Source organism: Ambystoma mexicanum, chromosome 2q (assembly GCF_040938575.1).
Source record: "Ambystoma mexicanum isolate Mex_15411 chromosome 2q, UKY_AmexF1_1, whole genome shotgun sequence".
NCBI lineage: Eukaryota > Metazoa > Chordata > Amphibia > Caudata > Ambystomatidae > Ambystoma > Ambystoma mexicanum.
This window is the reverse complement of record NC_090924.1, coordinates 342070687-342098364: the sequence shown is the minus strand read 5'-3', so window position 1 is coordinate 342098364 and position 27678 is coordinate 342070687. Positions and strand designations below refer to the sequence as shown.

The 27678-nt window shown below is 49.9% G+C and overlaps 1 protein-coding gene across 3 annotated transcripts in view; it reads right to left on the bottom strand.

Annotated features, from left to right (window-relative positions):
• Positions 1-27678, bottom strand: part of E4F1 (E4F transcription factor 1) — a 1100649-nt gene that overhangs the window by 525629 nt on the left and 547342 nt on the right. For all 3 annotated transcript variants that reach the window (XM_069647347.1, XM_069647348.1, XM_069647349.1), the window contains one exon: positions 14022-14185. In XM_069647347.1, the coding sequence (XP_069503448.1) occupies positions 14022-14185 (164 nt within the window). The remainder of the gene's footprint in view (positions 1-14021; positions 14186-27678) is intronic.

Sequence of the window (27678 nt, the reverse complement as noted above, 5' to 3'; positions counted from 1 at the left end):
AAGGTCTAGTGACGACAAATAATCTCCGGGTTGTATCGATCGGATCACCTCCTGAAGCGTCAGCATTTTGAATTTTAAATTCTTGAGCGCTCGTAGATCCAGAATGGGACGCCATTTTCCATTTGGTTTCTTGACGACAAAGTACCGGGAGTACACTCCCTGTCCTTTTTCTGCCACCGGGACCAGTTCTATTGCCCCTTTCTGCAGCATAAGCACCACCTCCTGTAGCAGTACTTGAAGGTGGGGCTGGGCCGAGAACACTGGTGGAATGTGTGGTGGCTTGCCCTTGAACTGTAGAGAGTGGCCCAGATGAATCGTGTCTAAAACCCATCGGTCTGTTATGCGCTCCCACTCGTCAAAGTGACGAGACACTCAACTCCCCAGGACGCCCTGAAGCATGTCATTGTTGGTTCTTGGTTTGTTTATCTTTCGTCGACGAAGGGTAGGCACTCCGCCGTCTGGAGGTTTGGTAATCTCTTCCTCTACGTGAGGATTGGGCCGCACGTCTGTAGCCTTGGGACGAATAGGAGTGTCTGCTGAAACCTCGGTCTCTAGATGACCCAAACCGGGAGTTACCAGAGGCCCCTCTGAACGGACGAAAGGAACGAAAATTCCTCCCACTCTGCAGGGCTCCGAGTGACCATGCCATGTCCGTATCCTCTTTCATGCCCTTCAAGGCTTCATCAACTTTTTCACCAAACAGTTGTTCGCCTTCACACGGCATATCCAAGACTTTATATTGCACCTCCGGTCTGAACTTAGTGCACTTGAGCCAGGCTTGTCTACGTAGAACTACGCCATTATTGATTTGCTTAAAACCGGACTCGGCTAGGTTGACAGCAATATTTATAGCATGGTTGGAGGCTCCTCTCCTCCTCTCCTTCCCGCACTAGCAACATTGCAGACTTTCTATGTTCCTCGGGCAAATGCTCCAAGATAGGAGCCAGGCGGTGCCACATTTCCCTGTCAGTGGCGCAGGGCCTTGAGGTGCTCCCGCCGCTTTTGGGGCCCACTTGCTGCCCGCGGCTTCTCGACTCAAGGTAGACTTATGACCGTCTCCTGAGGAGGATTTAGATGGATCTTTTCTCTCCTTTTTAGATGAGGAGGAAGAAGACAACGCCTTGTGTGAAGAGGAGGCAGCCTTCGAATGTTTCTCTGAATGTTTTTCCGAGGGTCGTTTTTCGGCCGACTCCGAGGTTCGTTTTTCGGTAGCACGTGCCTTCTTCGTCAGGGGTTCTGCCTTACTTTTTGAGGCCGTGGAGCCCACCTCCGATGCCGGGTACGCACCCGCTCCGTCGTTGAGCCAATCAACCAGGCGTCTTTTTCGATCTTTGAGGGTTTTTTGGGAGAAACCCTGACAGATTTCACAAGTGTCCGCCGTGTGGTAAGGATGAAGGCAGTAAATGCAGTCCATATGACCATCCCCTTCGTACACCTTAAGGCCGCACGTAGCACACGGACGAAACAACACCTTTCCAGACATTCTCTTAAGAAGAACAAACAGTCGCAGAAGTAGAAAGAAAAACCTAACAAAATAGCAGATCCGCAAGGTAATCCCACCAATTTGGAAGACGGTTGAAATCTGAGAGAGCCGCGGGGGCGGAGCTATATATACCCCTGCGTCCTAGTGGCGCCGGCGTGCGCGGCCCAGAACGACGTGGATAGGACACAAAAGTGTCTGAATTTTTTCCTATGGAAAATGTCTATATAACTTACCGAGGATTCCCAGCCTGACGACGGGGAATATTCTAAGCATGTGAATCCATGAAAGATCCAATGCTGGAGAAGTACACTGTCCAAACCTACCCTCACTGACCCTACCACCATATAAACTTAGGCTTGGAGAATGGTTTCCCGTCTCCTTAGGATACTTCTAGCATCAGTCTGTAGATTAGTACATGATCCTTAAATAGCCTCTTGTGACTTCTCTGATCAGTCTCTGCAATTCTTCAAATGGCTACTGTATTTTTCCCTTCTTTAAGAAGTTCCTTTAGGGCTCTTTTATAAGTGTTCCACTCCTGGTTGTGTCTTTCAGAATAATCCTGGATACATTAGTGCTTTGGGGTGTCTGTCACCCTTGGTTTATTATAGCGCAGTTCATTGTGGTCTTCTTGACATTGTTTCCGCTGTACTACTTCTGTCTTTTCCCAGCGTACTATTATCACTGGTTCTTCTCTCTTAATTTAGCTTCTCAGTAATTTGTTCTTTCGCGTTATCACATTTTAAGTTCATCGGGTTTAAGTGGAACTTAACCTCTTTTCCCAGAGTATTGGGATCACTGATCCCTCTCTTTCTTTCTTTAGCTTTTCAATAATCCATTCTTTGTTATCATCACATTTTAAATTGTCTTGTTTCAAGATTAACTTTAACGTTTTGTAACCAACACAGACGAGTTGACTGTTCGGTATAATGATTCCCTCTTTGAGGCCAACTGCGACTCCCGTCCTCCCGCTTACCTTAGTCTTTGCCAGGGAATGTCTTCCGGAGTCGGGGTCCCCCGGAATCACTCTAGTCTGGTTTGAGCCGCCTGTACCTTTCCTTCGTCAGCGCTTGCTTTCAGTGGTTCCTTTCTCTCTGGTCCGTCGTCTCTTCTCGGTGTTCCGGTACTCGGCAGTGGAACCGGACACTCTGTGGCGTTACTCTCACAGTGGTACTGGTGAAGTTGATTGGACCAGCGGCACACCATGGCTCCTGCTCTGTGGTTTCACCACCATCTGTTCTCAGGCTCTGCTGGATTCTCGCTGTTTGGGTTCTCCGTAGCGCTGGTGATCCACTCTACTGCTCTACTGTTGAGCCAGTTTGAAACTCTCAGGCCTTCTCGTTGCTACTTGCTGCAGGTGTTACGCTGTTTGGGGCCTTCCCGGACCGACGTCTACATTCCTCTCTCTCTCCTCCCACTCTGACTCTTCAAGGTTACGTAAATCAACACAATTGCCTCAGTCAATTGGTTATTCTTATTTAAAGGGACATGATTCTTTTTCAGCAAGATGTTGGTACCTCTGCAGAGTTTCTTCCTCCCAGTCTTGATGTGAAAATGTTTCTGATATTTGGGAGTGTCCCAGGTGGACCATAATGCGCACAGTTTTATGGCGTTCCTCACGGGAACGGGAGTGCTTGTCCCCCAACAGGGAGTCTCTCCCGTTGAGGTGCCACTTGCCTCTACCCTTAGGGGAGAGTATTGCCAAGTAGGCTCCCCTACCGAGCTTCATAGAAAGGGGCTACCACTTTGAGAGAAGGGACGAATTCCCTCAATTCGTACAAACACGCACACATTCTCTAGATACAAAAAGTATTTCTCCCCCCACAATCAGATTCCTGGTTAGGCAGCTGATATTAGCATCCTGCCAGGGGTGTTTTGCCTTCTCACGATTTCCTTTGGTTCATTCGAAAGAACCCAGATCTCAGGCCACCCACCTTCTTAAAGCTGCTTTTGGTAGAACTGTTCTGTAGGTGCCACCTCTTGCACACCAGTGTTGATGGTAGCATTTCTGCCTATGGTCTTGCAAAGTTCCTGCTTGAAAACAAACCACAGGTAGACTACGTTGGTCCAGGTAGCAGTCTCCCTCTTCCTCCAAGGAGAGATGAGCAGCAGGTCTGCTATATCTGTGCTTGCTCCTCTAAACTGGTCTTCTCTGGCTCCTTTTGTAGACTGGGTTTGACATGTCTTTTGAGCAGCCTGTCTCATGATCTTCTGATTGGCCCATTTTCCATGGTCTTCCCTGATTGGATCTTCTTGCAGCTATTGTTAGTTATCTCTTATTGGGTAAGTGGTAAAGTACTCCCATTATTCTCAACTGCTGCTACTGTGGTTTCAAATGTGATGTACATTCTTTGCTTTCCTGGAATTCAGTGTGGCTGTGTTCACAATTCCTCCGTTTTCCACGGTTACCTGTGTTCATGGGGAAAACAGTTGCAGAGTTCCCACCTGACAGAGAAGTACACGGGCGGCCTGGAAACTGCCTTCCCCTCGGCCATGCAGGTGCAACGGTTTTGTTAACCATTTGTGATTGGGGATTAACCTCTCTCCATCATCTGTCTCAGTCAGCTACAGAGATCACTGGGACTTTTAGTACTTTTCTGATGTTGGAGGTTGCAATGTCTTCAATGCGGCAAACATATTACTGCATCTCGAAGGAGGTGACAAGCCAAGGGAATCTGGTGCCATCCAACCTCTCGGAAGCACATCTGTCCCCTGTGGCTCAGCCACCTCAAAGGATGGGCAGTGCCTATGGGGAGTACCTCTAACTCATCTGTTAGGAAGGATTTCTCTTTTTGCAACTTTCACTCCACAGTTCCTATGAAGCCCCTTTCTTTCGGCTCCATTTTTAAACCTGCTCTGACGTTTTGAAGGAAAGTAAAGCCTTCAGCTTCACTACTTCACTTTTACTCATTATTATGGGGAAACTAATCAGTCCTTCGGACTATCAGTACGAGGAAACTTTCACTTTTGAATTCTTGTACTTTTTAATATTGCAAACTACTCCTTTTATATCACCCTAGCTTTTCACACTTGGGAACTTTGGTTACTTTTGTATGTGCCAAAAGACAAGTTGGTGGCAGCAGATACATTTTTACAATTTTGGCACCATTTTTAGTGTGGACATTCGTGTTTACCACATATGGCTACAAAACGTGGCTAGTGCCCTAAAATATCTGTGCCACGAGATTTTCGCCTGCTTCTTTGGCCATATTGTTCTTTGGCCATCACCCTGCCTTGTCACGTCAGGAAATCCCTTATAAGGTCATGCACTTGCCCGGGAAAGCTGCTGCTTTCACTGGTTAGTGCTGCCTTTGTGTGTGGCCCAGGAAGGGGGTGAGACTGTCTAGTCCCGCTTCACATCTGTGGTGCCAGAAAGTCTATGTGTGAGGCAAATGTGAAACCAATAGTTGCCCCTGATTGGACAACTTCTGGCTGCTTTAATGGTGTAGATATTAATAGTGGGCGTGGACAAGAAGCAGCCATTTCTTCAGATCATCACTGGAGCTAAGAAATCCTCGAAAGAGGAGCATTGTGAGAAACCGGACGGTATTCTCCTGCCTACTCCCTTGGGATTCTCGATTCAGGTGGCCAGGGAAGGGCCATCGCTTTCGGATCCCGACCCTGGGATCAGGTGGGGGGGGGGGGGGGGGGTGGACAAGCGAAGGAGGATCACCTGAGTGGAGGGTGAGGGAGATTGGGAGGAGAATGTATAAAAGGCGAGACATGGTATGCCCCCTTTTCCCATTACACATAAAAACCCTCTCGCTCTTAAGGGATATTTTCAATCCGATTCCATCTCCCCCCTCACCATTTCCAACATGTACTGGGAGGAAGAAGAGGTGATTAAGAGCAGTGAAAATTACCCACAGACATAACAGAAGCAAAGAGAAGCCTACCACATTACACCACTAGGCTCTCCCACTAATAGAGTCAGGCAAGGTCAGGCTTTTTATCTTAACCATTCATATCGGACTCCACTTGATCCTGAGTCGGAATATAAAAGGTGTGGTTCTGCCAGGAAAGATGAGTGAACTGGGATTGCTGGTTGGAACATGGCTGCTGCAGCACAAGAAGCCTGGGAAGTCTGAAGGAGAACAGGATAGCGAGACGCTGACCATGTGTGGTTGGAGAGTTGAAGCGTGGCGAGGGAAGCGTGTTTCCATGGAGCCGGTGTGAAGCAAGTTGTAAATTATTGGCCGTATTCGGGTCAGTGCTCGTTCCCCTGAGACGTGTGCCAGTCCTAGGGGTATCTGAGGGGCAGGTGGGGAGACCCTGACCTCGGCCCACAAATCCCAAGAAGCTGCTCACCAGCAGTGCACTATCTGGGAGGGTTTCGTAGCAGTAGAGAGGGAGAAACCCAGTGGTGTGCGTGTAGCTGGAGCAGGAGCAGAGATGTGAAAGTGGTACGGAAAAAAGGAAAGCAAGAGAAACAAGGTGCGTGAGCGGAACAAAGATAGAATAAAACAGAAGAGAGGGCGCAAGTGACTGAAAGCAGAAGAGGGTGCAATAGACCCAAAAGTAGAAAAGTGGGTGGGAGCGACCCGAAAGACAGAAAGTGTATTTGAAAGTCAAAGGAAGTGAATAAAGGGTGCATTGTATTCATATCTCACCTTCTGTGGCACTCTTTCACACTTATGTCCTTCTCTGTAGTTTATTTTGACATCGGCACTTTGGTTGTTCTTTGTTTTGCCCAGAAAGCTTTTAGTACATTCAGCATTCAATATATTTGACTTCAAGGTTTCATTCAGTTCAGTATTAAATATACTTCTGGAATGTTTAATTTCACCTTTGCGTTCAGTTAAAAGTTTAAATTGTATTCATGAGGCTTAATTTTAAGTTTCTTTTCAGTTCAGTATTAAATAAACATTTGCTGAACTTGTTTCACAGACCGTTACTTATTCCCCGTCTATTAGGAGTGACATGGTGCCCAAGTGTTGTCCCTGACACTCACCTGCTGATTATGGCTCCCTCTGACAGCCCCCGCGGCTTCCTTTCTGCTGGCGAGGCCGGCGGGCCTTCTGATGCAAGCCCTGCTTGCCTGCAAGGCATTCCTCTCTGCACGCAAGCAATTGGAGAGGCTCCTCTCGGGACGGGGACGGCATCCTCTTTCTCCTGGATGCACACGCTGCTCCTACTTCTCACGCTCTTTGTTGGAGGCTCCCATACCTGTGACCACAATACGGCCCACTTGTCTTGGGCCCCACAAGTTCCCTGAGGTATGTGTCAGCAATCTGGCTCCTGCTCCAGTTCCACCACGGCTGCCTCCACATAAAAAGGGGTCCCCTGCTGGTCTCTCCGATACAGCCTCAATGTTGCTCTCCTCCCTTGTTCTCCGACCCTCATTTTCTACACCTGCAACCATTTAATAGGTTACAGGTGTGTGTCCTTACTTAAGGGACATGCCCGACTCTCTGTAGGCATCTTCAATGTCCTGGGACTGAAGGGGTGAAATTAAGGTGTAGTGTTTATTACTCTGTCTCCTCTTCCCTGTCCCAGTACTTTTAAAGGTCAAATGTGAGAAAATTAGGGGAGAGGTCTTACATTAACCCATAAAGGTTGGGGGAGGGTTAGGTCAGTCATTAATATGGAAAGAGGGATACCATGTCTCACCTGTGGGTACCTCACTCCCAATCGGAGAGGACCCTCGACCCAGGTTATCCGCCCTCGTTTCTCCACCCCCAGGGTCGGGATCCAGGAGCGATGGCCTTTCCCTGGCCACATGAGAAGAGGATTCAGGGTGTTTCGGAGTGAGAATACCCTCAGGTTTCTCACACCATCAGCACCTTTATTTCACAGAAAATCGCAGCCTTTTGAACTGGGGACAACCAAACCTAAGAGGGGGACAGCAGCTTCTGGTCACATTTTTCCAAAAGGGTGTCATGAAAGTCGCACACACCCGCCATACAGCTGGTTGGTCAGAAGGGGGTCTCTAAGAACCAAGATCATGTTTTGTCAAGGTTTTATTGGCCTCGTATTGACAAACACATAAAAAGATATATTAAGCAGTGTAATATTTGCCAAAAAAACTTCCAACAACCCACCTCAAAAGCCCTATTGCAGCCCTTATCTATTATCAAAATCCACTTACCACAGATCGCAATGGACATCGAGGGAACTCTAGAACAGTCTAAACAGGGTAACCTACATCGTTGTTATCCGCAATTATGCCATTAGGTATGCGGAGACACTTCCCTTGAGAGTAAACACCTCACAGCATATCCTTAAACATTTGCTGCCACTCTTTTCAAGGGTTAGCTTTAGGGCAAGAGAGAAGCAGAAACCGTAGAGAGGAGAAAGCATAAAGGTGTAAAGAAGAAGCAAGGAAGCATGTGGTGGAGGGAGGCAACGCTGGTAAGGCGGAAAAGAGAGAAGGCAGAAGAGAGAGACGATAGGTGGTAGAGAGGATAAAGCACAAGAGGGATGAGTCTGGGACTAATGACTGCTTTTTAAAACCCTGATAATAAATAAATACAGTAGTGGAGAGGCCTATGGTTGCCAGCCTAGACCCAGAGGACCCTTCCATAATATCTGTTTTTTCTTCTGCAGGGGTGTGGGGACCAGAAAGCCCTGGGGCCTTACAGTTGCAAAGATGCCTGTGGTCTGTCCTCCCTCTCCTACCATCTTCCCCAGTTGACCACCTAAGTGTACAAGGTGGGCATACACTGGTAGCAGAATTCAGGTGAACCAATAACAACCAACACACAGCCAAGAAGGAGCCAATCAAAATAAAAAAATGAGTGAGGTACAACAGAAATCCCAGACAGTATGTGACTGTTTCCCAGTTTTCCATTGAGGAGGCAGATTCAACCAAGTAGGCGGGGGGAGGTGGAGTCAGAAGGCAGGACTGAGGAACAGGATATTTCTGTGATGCCCCAACACCCATCCTGGCGTACTGGACTGAATCCCCATTGGTCTGTCCTTTTTTGAAATGAAGACTAGAAATAAAGTTGTCCTTGGGGTGTTGGTTGATCTCTCGGCTAAAGAGTCCCAGTTGCACCTAAAGAAAGAGGTTGGATGTCTGACTACCACAATCACCCAACACCCTTTTGACAGAGTGGTCCCTTTGCCAGAGGCAGAGATCAGTTGGCAAGAAGACCAATCAATCTCCGTTGTTAACGTTGGAAGCCTCTCAGTGAGAATGATTGCCCTGGACATTGAATACATGAATCAATATTAGGATCATATGAGCAAGTGTGTTTATTTTCTATTTTCCTTTAAATCCTAGCGGACGTTTGTCAGGGTAATCCCCCATCTATGAACTTTGGGCAATGCTTGCACTCAAGGGCTCTCTGGCAGGGCACTTGCCATAGGGATTGCTGATTTAGCGCTTTGAGAAACTCCAGAGTGCACTGGATAAAGGCCACACAGCTGCCATCTCTGGAACTGGTCGGTCCATATCAGTTGTCATAATGGAACATCATTTCCCCAGTGGAAGTGCTTAGGGAGGTGGTGGCTCAGCACCCGTTACCTGAGGAGGTAGACACCAGATGATGTCAGACCGAGGCTGTTGACTCGGAAGAGGAGCATCATGTGACTACTTGTAAGGAACTGGACATAGAGGAAGGACTCAGGGGTACAAAGGTGCCCATTGTGATACTGAGGGGCGGGAAAGGTTCATCAGAAGTGACGTGTTCAGGATGGGTCGAACCACAGGTGTGTTATTAGAGCAGGTGGGTTGGGTTGGCTCAGGTGGTTAGGCATTGAGGGATGTTGTCGGTTTGTTAACTTAGCAAGTTCAATAAATGGGACCCTATGGGGGTCATTCCGAGTTGGGCGGTAGCCATGGTGCTTGTAGCACCATGGCTGCCTCCCAAACCGGGTCCGGGTCTGGTTCAATGGGCACTTAACGGGTCATTCCGACCCTGGAGGACCCGGTAAGTCCCCATTGAACCAACCATTCCCCATTCGAGCCCCCATAGGGCTCAATCGGAATGAGGAAGGCGCTAATAACGGGCCTGCGATTAGCAGGCCCGTCATTAGCGCCCTGGTCCCTTAGCGGGACCCGTAAAGGACGTGTGGTCAGACCACACGTTCTTTGAGGCTCCCGCTAAGGGAACTCGGAATTGGGCGATAAGGGATTACCGACACCGGTCTCCTTGCCGGTGCTCGCTATCCCTTACCGCCCAACTCATAATGACCTCCTATGTGTCCATTCCATATAAGGCTGCTTGGTTAGTTATGTCCTTACTTTGATAGATGGTGACTGCAACTCATAATATCTCGCAACGCTGCGAGGCACCGGACCCCGGGGCCCTCCTCCTAGACACCCCAAGCGTTCAACACAAAAAGGCAGGCGACCTATGTTGAAAAATCTCCGTCTGGGGCTTACAGAGGAGGGTGTCGGGGCTGGTGAATGTGCATGCGTGGCCGCACAGAAAACAGATTTTACTTTTTGGGACAACATGATGGACAACTCGGGGTGGGATGTGTTCGGCAATATGCTGCAATGGGATGGAGATTCATGGTTGGATATTTAATATTGGTTATAGGATTTGCTGTTTTATAGTGGTGGTTCTTGTAGTCCTGTCTTTTTACCCTGAAATAAATCTGGCAAAATATTGAGGGTAGGTATTGAGCCCAGTTGTGCGATTAACAGACAGAATATGGGACCCCCGAGGACACGCATGACACATGGGTACTGGTTAGGATTAGGGACTAAGAAGTCAACCTTGGGGTATAAAGTGCAACGGGAAAAAGGGTAGAAGTCCAAAAATAAATAGGGAAAGAGAAGCGAGTGCACATTGAGAGTCCTTATCCCTGGCAGGACCACTCCGCAATATATCTGGTTACTAAAAGTAAGCACCTCCCCTCTCAGAACTACAAAGGAGTGAAGTCTAAGAAAGAATGGAGCAGGGGCGCCTGAGTAATGGGTCAAGTGTTCTAAGCGAGTGCTGAATAAAATTGGGAAAGGAGAAAATGGGCAAACAATCTAAACAGGCAGAGGAACCCCCAAAGAAGTTGCCCGCCCATTATTTGTTTAAACGTTCAGTAGTGTAGTATTACGCGCAATTGTTTGGACTGCCATTTTTTGACCTAACATGGGAAAGCATACTTCATTTCCCATAGGTAAACTGTGAGCCCTTAGGAGGGTCTTGGAGGCAGAGGTAACAAAGATGTCACCAGTACAGTGGTGAGATTTTTCCACGTGACTGGAGGAAGCGATGGCTATGAGCAATGACACTAAGATTAAGGGACTAAGATGAATGACCGATTGAGAGAACAAATAACATTCTTAAGAAATCAAAGGGAAATGATAAAGTGATCCACTTGTGCCCCCAAATACTTCAAGGGGGGGTGCCCCAGCAAAAGGTGGGCAAGTGCCCCTGATGGGGCAGTTGCCCATGGGTGCACCTCTCTTATACGTTCCATCTCACGGAGATGAGGTGCAGGGTACGGAAGGGATTCCCAAATCTTTCAAGCTCCCCTTAGTCAAGTGCCATCTGGCCATGAGGATGGAGAGCAACAACCAAGTCTGGTCATGGTACATGCCTCATGATCAACCGGGGACCTCAGGACACTGACAAAGGAGTTCCCTGGTATCAGGGAGGCGCCCCAACTATTTGTAGAGAAGATTCAGACAGTTCTACAGTGTTATAACCCATCATGGGCAGACATGAATCAATTTATGAGAATAGTGATGCCACCTGAGGTGAGACACGTTGACAGAACGAGCAGCTTGGCCAGCCCTCGGCCCAGGCACAGGGGATGCCCTGGGAAAGAATAGCAACAGCGGTTACAGAGGTATGCCCCAGAGTAGAATACTCCTTGGTCGGTGTCAGGATGCAATTAGGAATGTGTGCCCCATCATGAAGTAAGGGAAGTCAAGCCACCCAATGGTGCTTCTCAATATCTTGTCTCTGCCCCAGAGATCACTCCTGATTTTATTGGCTTACATTGGGAACTATGGCCTTTGCAATCCCCACAGTTGCAAAGTTTAAATAAATTGGATGAAGGATAGAAAGTGTTGGTAGGAAATAGTGTGTGTTGGGAAGGAGAAGGTGCAGGGTATAGTTTGGTAGGGAGGACGACATTTAGGGGAAAAGATTGGTGTGTGGAACTGGTAGCTCCACCAGAGTCAGATGTGCATTTTACAGTTCACACAGGGGCAAAACAGTTGACGTTTTTTTGGCCGGCTACAGAAATGAAAGCAGTAAAGGTGCAAGTAAAATGTTTGAAAGGATGGCCTAAGTCAGAGCCCCACCAGTTTGAGGGTATATGAATGACTTTGCACATTTCAGAAACAATATATAATAAAGAGAAGCATGTGTTTGAAGTTGTACATTGCACAGCTTTTATATATGCACTCCTGGGGCTTTGTGCTGTAAATCAAGAATTGTCTGAACAACCTTAAATTACCATCTCTGTGTGTTACATGTCATGCTCTCTTGTTTTGGCAGGTGCAACATGGTGGTGCTGTCACTATCAAGGACCTGTGGTAATTAAAACTGGACCTTACAGGTTACCTCCCCTTTCAGTTTACCACTGACAATTGTGCTTCTTTTGCTTTATTAGAAATCCGGCAAGAAACCTAGATGTTGCAACAAGAATTGGGGTTGTTACTGAAATATAAGGATATCTGTTCCTATTGTATGGAATGAAAATATTATAGCCACTAGATATTGCAGATGTAGGAGGGAGATCAGCACAAAGGAATAGCTGGTTGGACATAGATGAGCGATCATAGATAGAATTCCCTGTGCAAAGGGAAAACAGGTGAATTTGGCTGAGAATAGGAGGGTTAGCAAGGGCAGAGTCTGTTTAGTTGCGCAGTAAGCGCAAAAGGGGATGGGGGTTGTGTTGTCATTGGCAGCCCCTGGTGGAAATGGGGGCGGGGAGGGCAGTGATGTGGTAGTGCCATCAAGGCACCATATGACATATGCTGCTTTGACATTTGGGTACATGAAGATCTTGGGAGGGGTAAAGTGTTAGTCGCTTTGAATGATTGCCTGGACATTGAATACCTGAATCAATATTAGCATCATATTTTAGTTTAAATCCCAGCGGACAATTGTCAGAGTAATCCCCATCTATGGACTTTGGGCAATACTTGCACTGGAGGACTCTGACAGGGCATGCGCCATAGGGATTGCTCAGACATTGCTTTCTCGAGTGCACTCGGTGAAGACCACAAAGATGCCATCTTTGGATCTGGCTGGTCTATAGCGGTTTTCACAATGAATTAATTTCCCAGTGGAAATGCATAGGGGGTGGGTGGCTGGATGCCCCTCACCTGAGGAGGTGGACACCGGATGCTGTCGGACCAAGGCCATTGGCCTTAAAGTGGGGACGTGGACATAGAGGAAGGCCTGTGCCAGGGTACAAGTGTGCCCATTGTTATTCTGGGGGAGGCAAGGAGGAGGTGAAGAAGGTTAAATCGGAAGTGGCATGTTCAGGATGGGGGGGGTGGTCGAACCACAGGGGTGTTGAAAGGGAAGGTGAGTTGGAGTGAGGATTGGATCGGGTTGGGCATGAAGGGCTATTGTCTGTTTGTTGACTTGAAAGTCCAATAAATGAGATGCGATTTGTCCATTCCATATAAGGTTTCTCAGTTATTTCTCTCCTTACTTCGATAACTTTAATTCCTGAAATGTAGAACTGTCCCTTCACTAAATTAGAGGGTGCAGCCTACGCCAAATAACAAATCCCCATGTCCCTCTCCGAACCGATTTCTGTGCTGCTGTATGATCTAATAAGATGACATCTGACTTTGTTCTGTTTCTTTTTGGATGTGTTCTCTGCATTTTAGTAAGCATAGTGCAAAGTGTGCACAGTTTCTCATAAGGGGATCCAGGCCAGGAAAACCCAAGAGGTTATGGAAAATTATTTGTTTGATTCTTTTCCCTTTTTGAGTTTAATGATACCAGCAATGCTAAAGTGCCCAAGCAGAAACAAGCAGTCAAGCACTATATGGTATGGATGGAGCAAAACTCATTATTTAGTTGCAGTACAAAATTAACCTAACTTTAAGCCCATTAGCCTCACTGTATACAAGAACATTCGAATGATGAAACTGCACCTAATACAATTCTGCTCCCTCTTCATCTTTCCTCTCCTGATGCCCTTTTCCGTTTCTGCACAGACTAAGGTCTTGTCATCCCAAGGCACAATATGCCACTGTCTGAACAAGCCTCTGCGCTGTAAGGCCACTACTCTGGGTGGAGACTTGCACAGTATATGACATTATTAACAAACACAACATACACAGGACTTTAATTAGCAAATTCAAGGAATTTACTGAAAATATCTGAATGAAGATTAACACACTGTGCATAATAAATCAAAAACTAGGAAGTATTTATCCCAATGCTCAACGAATGGCACAATTAGGCACTACTTCCTCTGCAAAGTGTAGTCATGGTAGTCTAGATACGGTTTTATTCCTCCCCCAAACATTGCCACATTATGGATTTTTAAGTGTTTCCTACTTCAGCCTTGGTAAATAGTGCTACTTCGAGTTGAACCAAAGAAACAGCTAGAGAAGCCAATGAAAATTCATACTGAAGCAGTAGGAAAAATCAATTTCAGAACAAAATGCTAATACCTCATTAGATGTGGATTTTGGGCAGATCGGAAACTCCTGCATTTTCACATGGACCTCATGAAGAACATTTCCTTTGGCATCGGTTAAGAGACGGATTAAAGGAGAACCATCAATGGAATCACTTGCAAGGGCAGAAATCACTTCTGTGCTGGAGCTGCTCACACCTGGCAAAGAAAAACAACATAGGTGAGTAAGCTTTCAATACCCAACATAAGTTTAGACAGCTGCGCACCAAAACAAGCATTGCATCATAGGTTCAACGAGTATATGTATTAAATATTGGCCTTCAGAGTTAACATTTAGGTAAAGAAAGTAATTTTTTTAAAGTATGCTTTAATTTTCCTTTTATGCAGGGACTGCCATGAGGTCATGTAGTAATGCTTTAAACTTAGTTTTTTGGGCGGGAATTCACAACAAAAGATCTGGTCAGGGTACATGAGTTTCCCTCAAATGGGGTTTATCAAATCAGCAAACTTCAGGATAAGGGAATAGTTTCTTACCTGTAACTCCATTTCTCCAGCATTGGTATCTTTCATGGATTCACATGCTTTGAATATTCCCCGTCGTCAGGCTGGGAATCCCCGGTACATTATATAGACCCTTTCCCGTAGGAAAACTTTTTCGACGCTTATGCGTCCTATCCACCTCGTTTTGTATCATGCGTGCCCGTGCCGTCAGGACGTCATGATATAAATACAGGCCCCGCCCCCGCGCTCCCTCAGATTTCGGCCCCCAAAGTAGTGGGGAAACCGGTTTGCATGATCAGGGGAGGCAGGTGGGCGCATGTGAATCCATGAAAGATACCAATGCTGGAGAAATGGAGTTACAGGTAAGAAACTATTCCCTTCTCCAGCATTGGATCTTTCATGGATTCACATGCTTTGAATAGATTACATAGCAGTACTACCCCCAAGAGGAGGTGTGCATGCAAACCCCTATACATTCTTCGCAAAAGGCCGTTCCCTAAGATTATGTATACATCAGTAATAGTTTACATAGGGAAAAAACTGACCACATACAGTCATAAATTCCACAGGATGCCACCCCGCAGCCGGGGCTTACCTTACTGGAATAGGTGTCGAAGCACCGCCTGTCCCATCCGGGTGTCTTCGGCATGTTGCTGCGACAGGCAGTAATGGCGGGTAAAGGTGTGTGTAGTCGCCCAGGTAGCCGCCATGCAGATGTCCCCTAGAGGGACTCCGGCCCACAGTGCCGTCGACGATGCCGCTGCTCTAGTTGAATGAGCTCTTGGCCGTCGTAGAAGAGGCTTCCCTGCCTTGGAATGGCAGTACGAGATGGTAGATGACACCCATCTTGAAAGTCCTTGCTTTGAAATGGCTTTTCCTCTAGCACCCAACCCATAGGCCACAAACAGCTGTCTCGTTTCTCTGAACGGTTGCGTACGATGAAGATAAAACTTGAGAGCCCTTTTTACATCCAATGTGTGTAGCATGCGCTCCGCTCCCGAGCATGGCTCCGGAAAAAACGTAGGCAACACGATAGAAGAGTGTTTATGAAACACCGAAGGAGCTTTTGGTATGAACTGTGGGTTAGTGGCTAGGACTACCTTGGTCTTGAAAAATCGTAAGTATGGTGGGTCCACCATTAGAGCCTGAACTTCTGAGATACGTCGGGCTGAAGTGATGGCCACCAGGAAGGCCAATTTCCACGACAGAAACTTCAGAGACGATGATGACATTGGCTCAAACGGAGGTTTCATAAGAGACGTTAAGATCAGATTGAGGCTCCACTCCGGTGGAAATTTCTTCTCTGGAGGGAAACTCCGAAAGAGGCCTTTAAGGAAGTGCTTAATCAGGCGGTCGCTGAACAATGGTGCCGAGTGCCGTCGACGAGTAAACCTGGAAATGGCTGCTAGGTGTACTTTTATTGACGACACCGACAGGCCCATTTGAGCTAATAACAGCAAGTATGGAAGGAGCTGTTCCGGCCTAATCGATTGCGGGGCCAAACCTGGTTGATCCTCACACCATTGACAGAACCTTTTCCATTTGTACGCGTATGAGGCGTTTGTGGAAGGTGCTCTTGCCGCTTGCAGGATACGTCGACAGTCCTCCGGAATCGTTAGCCGACCAAATTCGGCGAAGTCAGGAGCCAGGCCGTCAACTTGAGGCTGTCCGGGTCGTGATGCCAAACGACACCCTCCTGTCGAGACAGAAGGTCGGGGGTCTTCTGGAATCTCATCGGTTCCGCCGCCGCTAAGTGTAGTAGGTCTGAAAACCACACTTGTCTGGCCCAGTATGGGGCCACCAGAATTACCCGACATGGGTACCTGAGGATCCATTGCAACGTCCTCCTGACAAGGGGAAAAGGAGGAAATGCGTACAGGAATTTGTTCGTCCATGGGAATGAGAACGCATCCCCCAGTGAGCCCTGCTGAGGCCATCTGCTTGCGTACTGATGGCATTTCTTGTTGTTCTTCGTTGCAAACAGGTCTATGGAAGGGTGTCCCCATTCCTTGAATACTTGTTGAAGTTGTTGGTCGTTCAGCACCCATTCGTGAACTTCGTTCATTTCTCTGCTGAGGGCATCGGCTTCCACGTTTTTCACTCCTGGTAGGTGAAATGCTAAGATTTGTATGTTGTGTTGAAGGGCCCAATGCCAGATTTTCTGTGCCTCTGTCGATAGGGACCTGGAACGTGTCCCTCCTTGTTTCCTCAAGTAGAACATCGTAGTGGTGTTGTCCGTCATGACACGCACCACCGAGTCCCTCAGTTGCGGAAGAAAAGACTTCAGAGCCCATCGCACTGCTCTCAGTTCTAGCAGGTTGATATGCAGGGAGGACTCCTGCAAAGACCACTGGCCTTGTACCTGTAACATATCCAGATGAGCTCCCCATCCGCTCAGCGATGCATCCGTCACCACCGTCTTTTGGAACTCTGGTTCCAGTAGAGGCATCCCTCTCGTTAGGTGAGTAGACACTTTCCACCAGCCGAGTGCTTGAACTAGTTGTTCGTCGACGACCAGTCTGTCGGACCAGCGACCTCTGCTCTGTGCCCAACGGTCCGCTAGAAATTCCTGGCAAGGCCTCATAAACAGACGGCAGTTGTTTATTAACGGAATGCAGGACGACATGGTCCCTAGCAGGGACATGTACTTGCGCACAGAGACTCTGGTACCGCCGCTCCATTCCGACGCCTTGTTTTGAAGTTTCTGAATTCTTTCGCTGGATGGTTTCACCAGGCTTGTGTGCGTATGAAACTCCGCTCCTAGAAAGACCAAGGTCCTCGAAGGCTCTACTGAGGACTTGTTGAAGTTTATTGCGAAGCCCAGTTCCTGTAAGATGGACATTGTGGCTCGTAGACTGTCTCGTGTTTGTTCCTTGGATGACCCTCTGATTAGCCAGTCGTCTAGATATGGATAGACATGATGACCATCCTTCCTTAAATGGGCCGCTATAGGGGCCAAGCACTTGGTGAACGTCCTGGGGGAGGACTTGAGCCCGAACGGGAGGACCTTGAACTGAAAATGCTTTCTCCCGACGACGAATCTTAAATATCTCCTGTGTCGTGGGCGTATTGGGATGTGAAAATAAGCATCCTGAAGGTCTAGTGAAGAGAGATAGTCCATGGGTTGCACCGATCTGATAACCTCTTGGAGTTTTAGCATTTTGAATTTTTGGCTCTTTAGCCACTTGTTGAGTACCCTCAGGTCGAGAATGGGCCTCCATTTGCCGTTTGGCTTTTTGACAACAAAGAACCTGGAATAAACTCCTTGGCCTTCCTGTGCCACAGGAACTCTCTCTACCGCCCCTTTTCGCAACATAAGCTCCGCCTCTTGTCGTAGGATTTGGAGGTGGGGCTGTGTCGAGAATAAAGGAGGAAGACGCGGAGGCTTGTCTTTGAATTGCAGCGCATGACCCATGCGAATCGTGTCTAGGACCCATCGATCTTTGGTGATGCATTTCCATCGGTCGAAGTGATGAGAGACTCGACCCCCCAGGACGTTCCGAAGGCCGTCATTGGTTGCTGGTTTGCTTGTTCTTCGTTGACGACGGACCTGAGCCTCGCCGCCTGGAGGCTTGATAGTCCCTGCTTCCACGTGCCGACTGGGACGCTCGTCTGAACCCTTGTGAAGAGTACGAGGGCCTGTTAAATCCACGGTCCCTCGAGGCTCCAAAGCGGGAGTTTCCAGAAGCACCTCTGAAAGGGCGAAAAGAGCGAAAATTTCTACCCGTTTGAAGGGCGCCGAGGGACCTAGCAGTATCCGTGTCTTCTTTCATCCCTTTCAGCGCTTCATCAACCTTTTCGCCAAACAGGTGCTCCCCTTCGCATGGCATGTCCAGGACTTTGTACTGTACTTCAGGACGGAAAGTAGTACATTTGAGCCACGCTTGTCGACGAAGCACTACTCCATGGTTGATTTGTTTGAAACCAGACTCTGCTAGGTCCACTGCGATATTAATAGCGTGGTTCGAGGCCTCCTCGCCGTCCCGCACCAGTAACATAGCTGCTTTTCGGTGTTCGTCTGGCAGGTGTTCTAGGATAGGGGCTAATTTGTGCCACATTTCCCTATCATATCGTGACACGATCGCTAAGGAATTGGCTGCTCTTACTGTCGTCGCTCCGACCGAGAGCACCTTCTTTCCAAATGCGTCCTGCCTCCTAGCCTCGCTTTCCGGTGGCGTTGAACATTTTTGCTGGACCCTGGCCTTCCTAGCTGCTGCCGCCGACACCACCGAGTCAGACAAAGGCTGTGATGTTAGACATTTTGGAGTGGACTCCGGAGCTTTAAACTTTTTCTCGATCCGTCCCTTTATGGCTGGTTCCGAGAACGGATGGCGCATCGTTTTGAGACCTTCTTGCCACACGTGGTCAAGGATTGGGATGGCAAATACCGATTTTCTCCTTTGACCCATATGGTCAAAAAGGAAACAGTCTTTCCTCTGCTCCTCAGGAATCAAGCCGAATTCGGAACACGCTTTCCCCATCATTGCATGGAAGGCTCCCACATCATCAGGGGGAGATGGCTGTGTCTGGCTCCTCGTAGACTCCAATTCTACATCCGAATTCCATGTCGGGTCCCTCGACGGTGACAGGGAGATGTCTGACCCAGAGTCATCATGTATAGAGTCGGACTCCGACAACTCACCCTCCTCCTGAGCTCGAGGACGATCTTTTACCGCCTGGGGAGCCGATGGGTGATTCGTCGACGAGCGAGCCGTACAAGTTTGCTCGTCGACGGAAGGTACAGACAGAAGTGACGATGACGTCCCAGGTTGAGGGAACTGGGTATCCAGCCGCTGTAGTAGCTTCTGAAGAGTATTAAGCACATCCAGAGACAAAACTGTCTGGGGGTTCAGCAACGTGGATGATATAGGTACCATACCCCCGCTCGCACTCGTCGCCGTCGTCGTCGACGTGGAAGGCCGTAAGCCTAAATCCAATGGCTGCAGAACCATGTCACCTTCCCCTTCCGCCGAGCAGGCCGTGTCTGGCTGCAGTAAGACCTCAGGGGGGATCGGGTCATAGACCTCAGGCAGCCAAGCCATAGACTGAGTTTCCGTCGACGAAGGAATCCCAACCGCTGCTGCTTGAACGGTAATAGGCATCGTCAATGACACCGAGGTCGACGAGGAAGTCGTCGTCGTCGAGCCTTTAGACTTCGTTGTCGATTTTGATGCCGACTTCCCGGCTGAAGCTTCTCGACTCACGGAAGACCTGGGACGGTCCCCTGAGGAGGATTTAGACAGCGCCAGCCTCTCCGTCTTAGATGATGAGGAGGAGGAGGGCTTTTTATGAGATGAGGAGGATCCAGCATGTTTCCCCTTATGCTTGTCCTCAGGGCGAATTTCTGCTGGCCGCACCTTCTTCGATGGAGGCTCCGACTTGCTCCTGGAGGCCGTGGAGCCAACTTCCGAAGCCGGGTAGGCACCCGCTCCGTCATTAAGCCAGTCGACCAGCCTTCTTTTACGGTCCTTAAGGGTTTTTTGGGAGAAACCCTGGCATATCTCACATGTATCCGCCGTGTGGTGCGGGTGGAGACAGTAGATACAGTCCATGTGGCCGTCTCCTTCATAAACCTTTTTGAGGCCACAGGTTGCACATGGGCGAAATAACGCCTTTCCAGACATAATTCTCCAGATTTGAACTTCGCTTACGCGAAACAGACAAAAAAACAATCTAGTTATCACTAGTAGTAACACGAAGATCCCACTGCTTTGAAAGACGGTTGAAATCTGAGGGAGCGCGGGGGCGGGGCCTGTATTTATATCATGACGTCCTGACGGCACGGGCACGCATGATACAAAACGAGGTGGATAGGACGCATAAGCGTCGAAAAAGTTTTCCTACGGGAAAGGGTCTATATAATGTACCGGGGATTCCCAGCCTGACGACGGGGAATATTCAAAGCATGTGAATCCATGAAAGATCCAATGCTGGAGAAGTCTACCTATTCCCATCGCAGTTTTTTAGGATCTCTGATAGAAAGAAGAAACACAACGTTTCTCCACCGTTCCTTTCTTGGGGAAATGATTAGTCTGGGCCCCAGGGGCCTGTCAAGTATCAGCGGTTCTGGGGCTTCTGCCTTCTGACAACAGGAGTCCCCAGGAAATCTCTTTCTCTGTTCAATTAAGATGGAGATCGAGGATAAGGAACATGTTACTTACCTGTAACTATTGTTCTCCAGCATGGGTCTGGCTTGGATTCACATGCTCATGAATATTCCCTGTCAGGTTGGGATTGCTCGGTAAAAAAAAAAAAAAGGTTTCACTTACAAACTGTATTTCTCCTTTAAATCAATCACTGTCCTCTAGGTCATACTGCCCCCATCCAATGAAAGTCCTCTCGCTAAGCCCCTCCTCTGGCAGACATCTTCAGATTTGGTAAGCATGTAAAGTGGCAGTATGGCCAAGAAGAGCCGCAGAGGGGTTGGAGGGAGGGTTTGCATGTGAATCCAGGCCACACCCATACTGGAGAACAATAGTTGCAGCCAAGTAACTTGTTCCTTCTCCAGCATGGGGTCTGGCATGGATTCACATGCTCATGAATAAAGAATACACAGCAGTACATTAGACAACCACGGGAGGTGGCAAGGCTCAAAAGAAGCAGTCAATTCTTGCCTCTGGAACTGACTCACCTAAAGAAAACAGGTTGCGTAGCACTGCTTGGCCGACTCTGGACTCCCCCACCCCCTCAACTGCTCTCCCCCCTGGAATCCCTGTTGACACAGTAGAGCTTTGTGAAGGTGTGTGGACCGCCACGTAGCAGCCCTGCAGATGTCCGGCAGGGGTACACCAGGTAGGAACGCAGTCTTCACAGCAATCGCTCTGGTGGAGTTGGCTCGGAGGGCCGGACAGTGGTCAGTTCGCCTACCGATGACAGTGCATGATGCAGCCGCAGAGCCACCTTGTGAAGGAAGCCTTGGGCAAAGCCTTTCCATGGTTCACAGGAAGCTCACATACAGCTGTGAAGTCTTTTGAAAACTCTTTGTGCGTGCAACGTAGAACTTCAGGGCACGAGCAACGTCCAGCCAGTGCAAGGCCCTCTCAGCCGGTGACAAAGGTTTCGGGTAAAAAACAGGTAACATCAAAGGTTCATTGAGGTGGAACTCTGACGGAACCTTCGACATGAAAGAGGTGCGTCAGCAGCACCATCCTCGATTTGTGGAAAGTCAGGTATGGCTGTTTGCAGGATAGGGCCTGTATCTCACCCACCCTCTGGCAGAGGCGATGGCCACCAGGGAAGTGGTTTTCAACGAGAGGAACGAGAGGGGCCTGATGCATCAGCTCAAAGGGAGCCCCCATGGGCCTCATCAGAACCAGGTTGAGTTCCCACGCTGCGGCAGGAGTCCTGTGAGGAATTCCTTAACGAGTCGATGAGACCAAAGTGAAGACCTTCCTGGAGACCTGGTGTAGTGGGAGAAAGCCGCCAGTTTACTTTGATCGAGGCGTGCGCCAGTCCGAACTTGGCTAAAGACAGCAAATATGGAAGGATCTGCGGGGTCGTGACCCTCAGAGGTGTAATCTTCTGCGACCGGCAACACATAGCGAAACGCTTCCACTTGTGACCATAGCACTTCAAAGTCAACAACACCCTTGCCTTGGCAACTCATATACTCCGAACTCTAGGGCTGCAGGAGCCAAGCCCGCAGATTGAGCGATCTTGGGTTGTAATACAGGACCACGCCCCCTTCTCTGGCGAGAAGATCTGGGACTGCTGGTCGCTTGACCCAAGGCGACGCAGACAGGCTGAGACGGTCCAGATACCAAATCTGCCTCTGCAACGCCAGGGCGATGAGTATCACCCTGCTCGACACTGTGAGTGTATTGATGACTCTTAGCAGGAGTGGCAACGGAGGAAATGCATACAGAAACCTCCCTTTCCACGGGATGGAGAAAGCGTCTCTCAGGCTCCTTGGTTGGTGGAATCTGCTGGCTAACTTCTGGCATTTGGAGTTCGCCGCCGTCGCAACAGATCGATCTGGGGCCTGCCCCACCTGGCGAAGATGTGGTCCACCTGGTCCTGCCGAAGTTCCCACTCGTGGCAGGAGCGCAATTCCCTGGTGAGGAAATCCGCAATGGTGTTCTTGACTCCCGCTAGGTGAAGAGGGACGAGGAACATCCATTGTTCCGACAGCCCAGCATCACAATTCCTGCGCTTCCCTGGAGAGCGCCAGGGATCGAGTGCCTCCTTGTTTCCTGATGTAGAACATTGTGGTGGTGTTGTCCGTGAAGATCCTCACCAACTTGCCCTTAAGAGACAGAAGGAATGACTTGAGGGCCCGTAGCTCCAGGATGTTGATATGGAGATCCTACTCCTCCGGTAGCCACAGTCATCTGGTATGCAGACATCCCGTGTGGGCTCCCCAGCCTTCCAGGGAAGCATCCATCATTACCTTTTCCTAGAATGCAGGGTTCTGAAACCATGTGCCCCGGGCGATGTTGGAGCGGTCGCCCCACCACCTTTTCACCCAACGGAACTCGTCATCCAGAGTGATCTTGTCTGCAAAGTTTCAGGACACCTGTATCCAGGGAGCCTGCAGGAACTCCTGAAGAGGTTGCAGCGGCAACCTGCAGAGCCGGATGAGGTAGATGCAGGACGACATCATGCCGAGCTACGACTTGATGGTCTGCACCATAGCCGTCTTCATCAACGACAGCCACTGCACCTTCCCCTGGATGGACGCTACCCTCTTCTCTGAGGGTGTTGCCAAGCAGGACACTGTATCGAGTCTGGCCCCCAGGAACAGCGCATTCTGCAATGGTGTCAAGCAGGACTTTGGATATAGTTGATGGAGAAACCTAGATCCATCAGCAGCTTGACAGCCGCCTCCGTGTGTCCGATGGCTGACTCTCGCTCGCGAGCCCGGATGAGCCAGTCGTTGAGGTACAGGTAAATGTGAATCTCCAGTCGACGCAGATGGGCCGCCACTGGTGCCAGGCACTCACTTTGTGAACACTCTTCGGGCCGACTTCAAGCTGAAGGGTAGGGCCTTGAACTGGTAGTGCGGTCCCTGCTCTACGAAGTATAGAAACCTCTGCCGTTTTCCTGTGAATGGGGACATGGAAGTAGGCGTCCTCCAGGTCCAGCGATGTCAAGAAATCTCCTCTTTCCAGTTGGCCAAGCATGTACTGCAACATGACCATCCTGAATTTCGGTGACCTGAGGTACTTGTTCAGACATCGCAGGTCTAGAATGGGCCTCCAGCCCCCCGCCCCGGTCTTCTTTATTACAAAGAAGTATCTGGAGTAGACTCCAGAGTCACTGGGGAACCAGCTCTGCCGCCTCTTCATAGCATGGCCCGTACCTCCTCCAAGAGCGGAGGGACTTGCTGCTCCTGACGAGCCACCGGAGGGATCCACAGACACCTGTGCTGAAATTCCTGGGTATGTCCTTGGGCGAGAGCATCCAGCACCCACCTGTCAGTGGTGATCTTTTCCCACTCGCTGACGAACCTCGTCAGCGGTACTCCCACCGGGGTGCACGGGTAGGGCCCGACGTCCTGGCCGGTTCAGGCTTGCTTTGGCACCGGCGGCCTGCCCAGCTGGCGACGGCGACGTTGTCCACCTCCCCCGTAGGCCTGGGAACAGACTCTGTGGGTTTCCTGGGGCATAGATAAGGAAGGCTGACTGTACAAGGAGAAGAAACCTTTCAAAGACCTCCTGACTTTCCTCTGAAGGAACGAAAGGAAGAGCGGTGCAGTTGGAGTGTGCCCAGAACACGGGCCATCTCCGCATCCGCCTTGATGGCCTGCAGGGACTCATTGACATTCCCGAAAAGGTTATCTCCATCGAGAGGCATGTCCAGTACCTTTGTTTTGACATCCCGACAGAAATTTGTGGTCTACATCCAGCCTTGGCGACGAAGGCAGACACCGTTCCCCCGATGTAGAGGCTGAAATTGGGGTGTCGGATGGCACTTTCTTTTCTTCGTCGGCGGTTGATCGAAGGCCTGGGGGACCATTGGAACAGGCCCTTGTGGCATCTTTTTCTGGATCTCCAACACCAAGGTGTGGAGGGTTGATAGGATGTCCGGAGACACATCCCTCTGCGGAACTGGTGTAATCAGAACACTAGGCCCTGCACCGTCATCTCAGTCATCCTCTTTCACGTTCTCGTGGACCGTGTGTAGACACTCCAAGTCCTCATCGTCCGTCGATGAAATTTCCATGGCTTGGGCCACAGCCGGGGACTGATCCGGGGCCTCCTTGCCTGCCCCCTTTTTTCCACCTTGAGGGACTTGAACCGGGTTCTGAGGCAGTGTCGCCTTCTCCGGCGTGCCGGCAGACCTTGTCAAATTCACCACAGCGGCCTACCGCCTCAGAGGGAGGGATACCCTCAGCAATGTGGTGGCTACCTTCTCAGGGTCAGCCCATTTAGCTTTTGAGAGAGCAGCTGCCACTAGCTCTATCATCGACAGACTTTTCCTGTGCCGCCTGGGCCTTCTTGGGCAGCTCAGCCTTCTCCACCGTCCATGGCTTCTTGGGCTTCTCCCGCAGCTTAGCCGGATTGGACAACTTCCTCTTCGAGGAGGAGCCCGATTGGCGGCTGGCAATGGAGGCAGAGGCTGATGTTGATCGTGCCCTGTCTGCCGTGGGACCCGCTTCAGCAGCGACCCCGGTAGACCCGGACTTGCAGTGCTTGGCCTTATCTCGAGCCCCCACAGATTAGACGCCCTCACAGGACTTAGAAGCCAGCTCCTCGGACTGACCAGCCTTGGGTGAGACATGCCCCTGCTTGGGGCACTGGCAGAGACCTTGGCATTCAGCCACCCTGCCAGTCTACTGTGCCTGTCCTTTGTCGTCTTATTGGAGAATCTGAGGCATATCTTGTAATCTCCTTCCTTGTGGTCCGGCGCAGGCAGTAGAGGCATTGCAGGTGCTTGTCCTCCACAAACACATTTTGGAGCCCGCACTTGGTGCAGGACTTGAAGAGGGATCTTCCTTCTTTCTTCTCCTCAGTCATGGTCGGAGGGCGAGAAGTAGGCCCGATGGCCTTCTGGAAACGCCCTTGAGGGGCGCTGAACTTCACTGACAACGGATCCCTGCTGTCGGCAGATGGAGATAAGAGCACACAGGCTCTTTTGGAACAAAAATAAAACTATTTTCCATGAAAAACACGAAAAAACTCTGCTGTCAAACATTCCTCTGATATCCGTCGCCTTCTAGAGGAACTGGACCTTGATGTCCTCGGTCTCACTGAGACATGGTTCACGGCCAGCTCTGTCACCAGCTTTGACACACTCCTACCTGACGGTTACAAGATCCTCTCCGTGCCCAGGCCCAACTGTACTGGTGGGGGTGTTGCCCTCATCTTCCCTGAGTGGATTCCTGCCACTGTCACTCCTACGCAGACCTACTACTCCTTTGAATGCCTTGTCTGCCGACTCTCTCTCTCTCTCTCCTAGCCATTCCTTTACTGTGGCTACTATCTATCGGCCACCCGGTCAAATTTCCTCCTTCCTCTCCGAGTGGGCGGACCTCTCCTCCTCACTCCTGTCCTCAACCACTCAACTCCTCTTTCTTGGAGACTTCAACATCCAACTGGATGCCTCCTGTCCCCCCTCTGGACACCTTCGCAACCTCTGCGACTCTCTCAATCTCTATTCTCCCATCTGGGCCGACTCATTCTGCAGGGCACATTCTTGATGCCCTGATCTCTTTTGACCTTCCCCTCTCTGTCACTCTCTCCACTCCTCTCTCCTGGAGTGATCACTTTCTCCGATCCTCCCACCTCACCCTACCTAGCCCTCAGGCAAAGCCACCTCCATCACTGCCACCCTCCTTCTCGGTCATCCAAACCATGAAGCGCGTGTCAGTTGAGGCTTTCGCCGCCACCTTCTCATCCCACATCCCCCTTCGGGTGACTCCCACCCTGACACAGCACTCTCCACTCTGCTATATCTGATACTCTTGATATCCTTGCCCCCGTCATGAGAATCCGCCTGAAGCCCAATGCCAAATGTAACTCCTGGTATGACTCTGATCTCGTCACCCTAAAAGCAAGTGCAGGGTGGCAGAGAGGAAATGGCGTGCTTCATGTTCATCCTCTGACAAACTGGCCTGCTGTCTGCTCCAAAGGCAATACCGGCGCTCCCTTCTCACTTAGAAGAGAGCCCTTATCCAAGCCCGCATCTCCGCGGCATCTAACAACTCGGCTAAACTCTTTAAAATCTGCAAGGAACTGGCCAACCCTGGTGCAGTCTCTACCTCTCCTGTCCCCTCCCAGGCCCTCTGCACGGCACTGGCCTCTCACTTAATTTCAAAAACTCAGGACATCCTGTCCTCACTCTCTTCCTATGACCTCCCTCCCTCTATTCCCTGCTCTTCCTCTGGCCCTTCTACAGCCATCCCCCCTCCCTCCTTCTCTGCCTTTCCCCTTTTCTCTGCTGATGAGCTTTCCAGAAAAGTCTGATCTATGAAAGTCTTGTCAAAACAAGTTCACCCCTGTTCCTCCAAAACTATCAAGGACCACATCGACTCCCTGGCCCCTGCCCTGGCTGACTTCTACAATCACTCCTTCGCCTCTGGAGCCTTCCCATCCCCCCCTGAAGCACTCCCTTGTGCACCCTCTTCTTAAGAAACCCTCTTCGACTCCCCCTGTCCGTCTATCGCCCAAATCTCCATCACTCCCTTCCTGGGCAAGCTCCTGGAGAAACTGGCCATCTCCCAGCTTAATCTCCATGCTGAATCTGTTGGTTATCTTCAGGACCATCAGTCTGGCTTCAGAGCTGCCAGAAGCACGGAAACTGCTCTCCTGAACATCCGTGAAGACCTGCTCTCCAACCTTTGCTCGATCTCTCTTCTGCCTTTGATACGGTCAACCATGCCATCCTGCTCAACCTTCTGCATAACCTGGGTATCACTGGTCGGGCTCTGGCGTGGCTGACCTCTTTCCTCTCCAATCGACCCTCCCAGGTCCAACTGGGGTCCTTCCTCTCTGACATCATCTTCTCTACCTGTGGTGTCCCCCAGGGATCTAACCTCTCTCCCTGGCTGTTCAACCAATATCTGGCCCTCCATGCCCACCGCATCGCTGCTCTCTGCCCCAACTTTCAGTGCTATGCGGATGGTACCCAGCTCATTTTCAGGCTACCCTCGGCCTCCTCCTCTCCTTCCCTCATCTCTGGCTGTCTGTCTGCTATCCAGGAACGGTGTGCCACCAATGACCTCTGCCTTAATGCCAGTAAAACTGAGA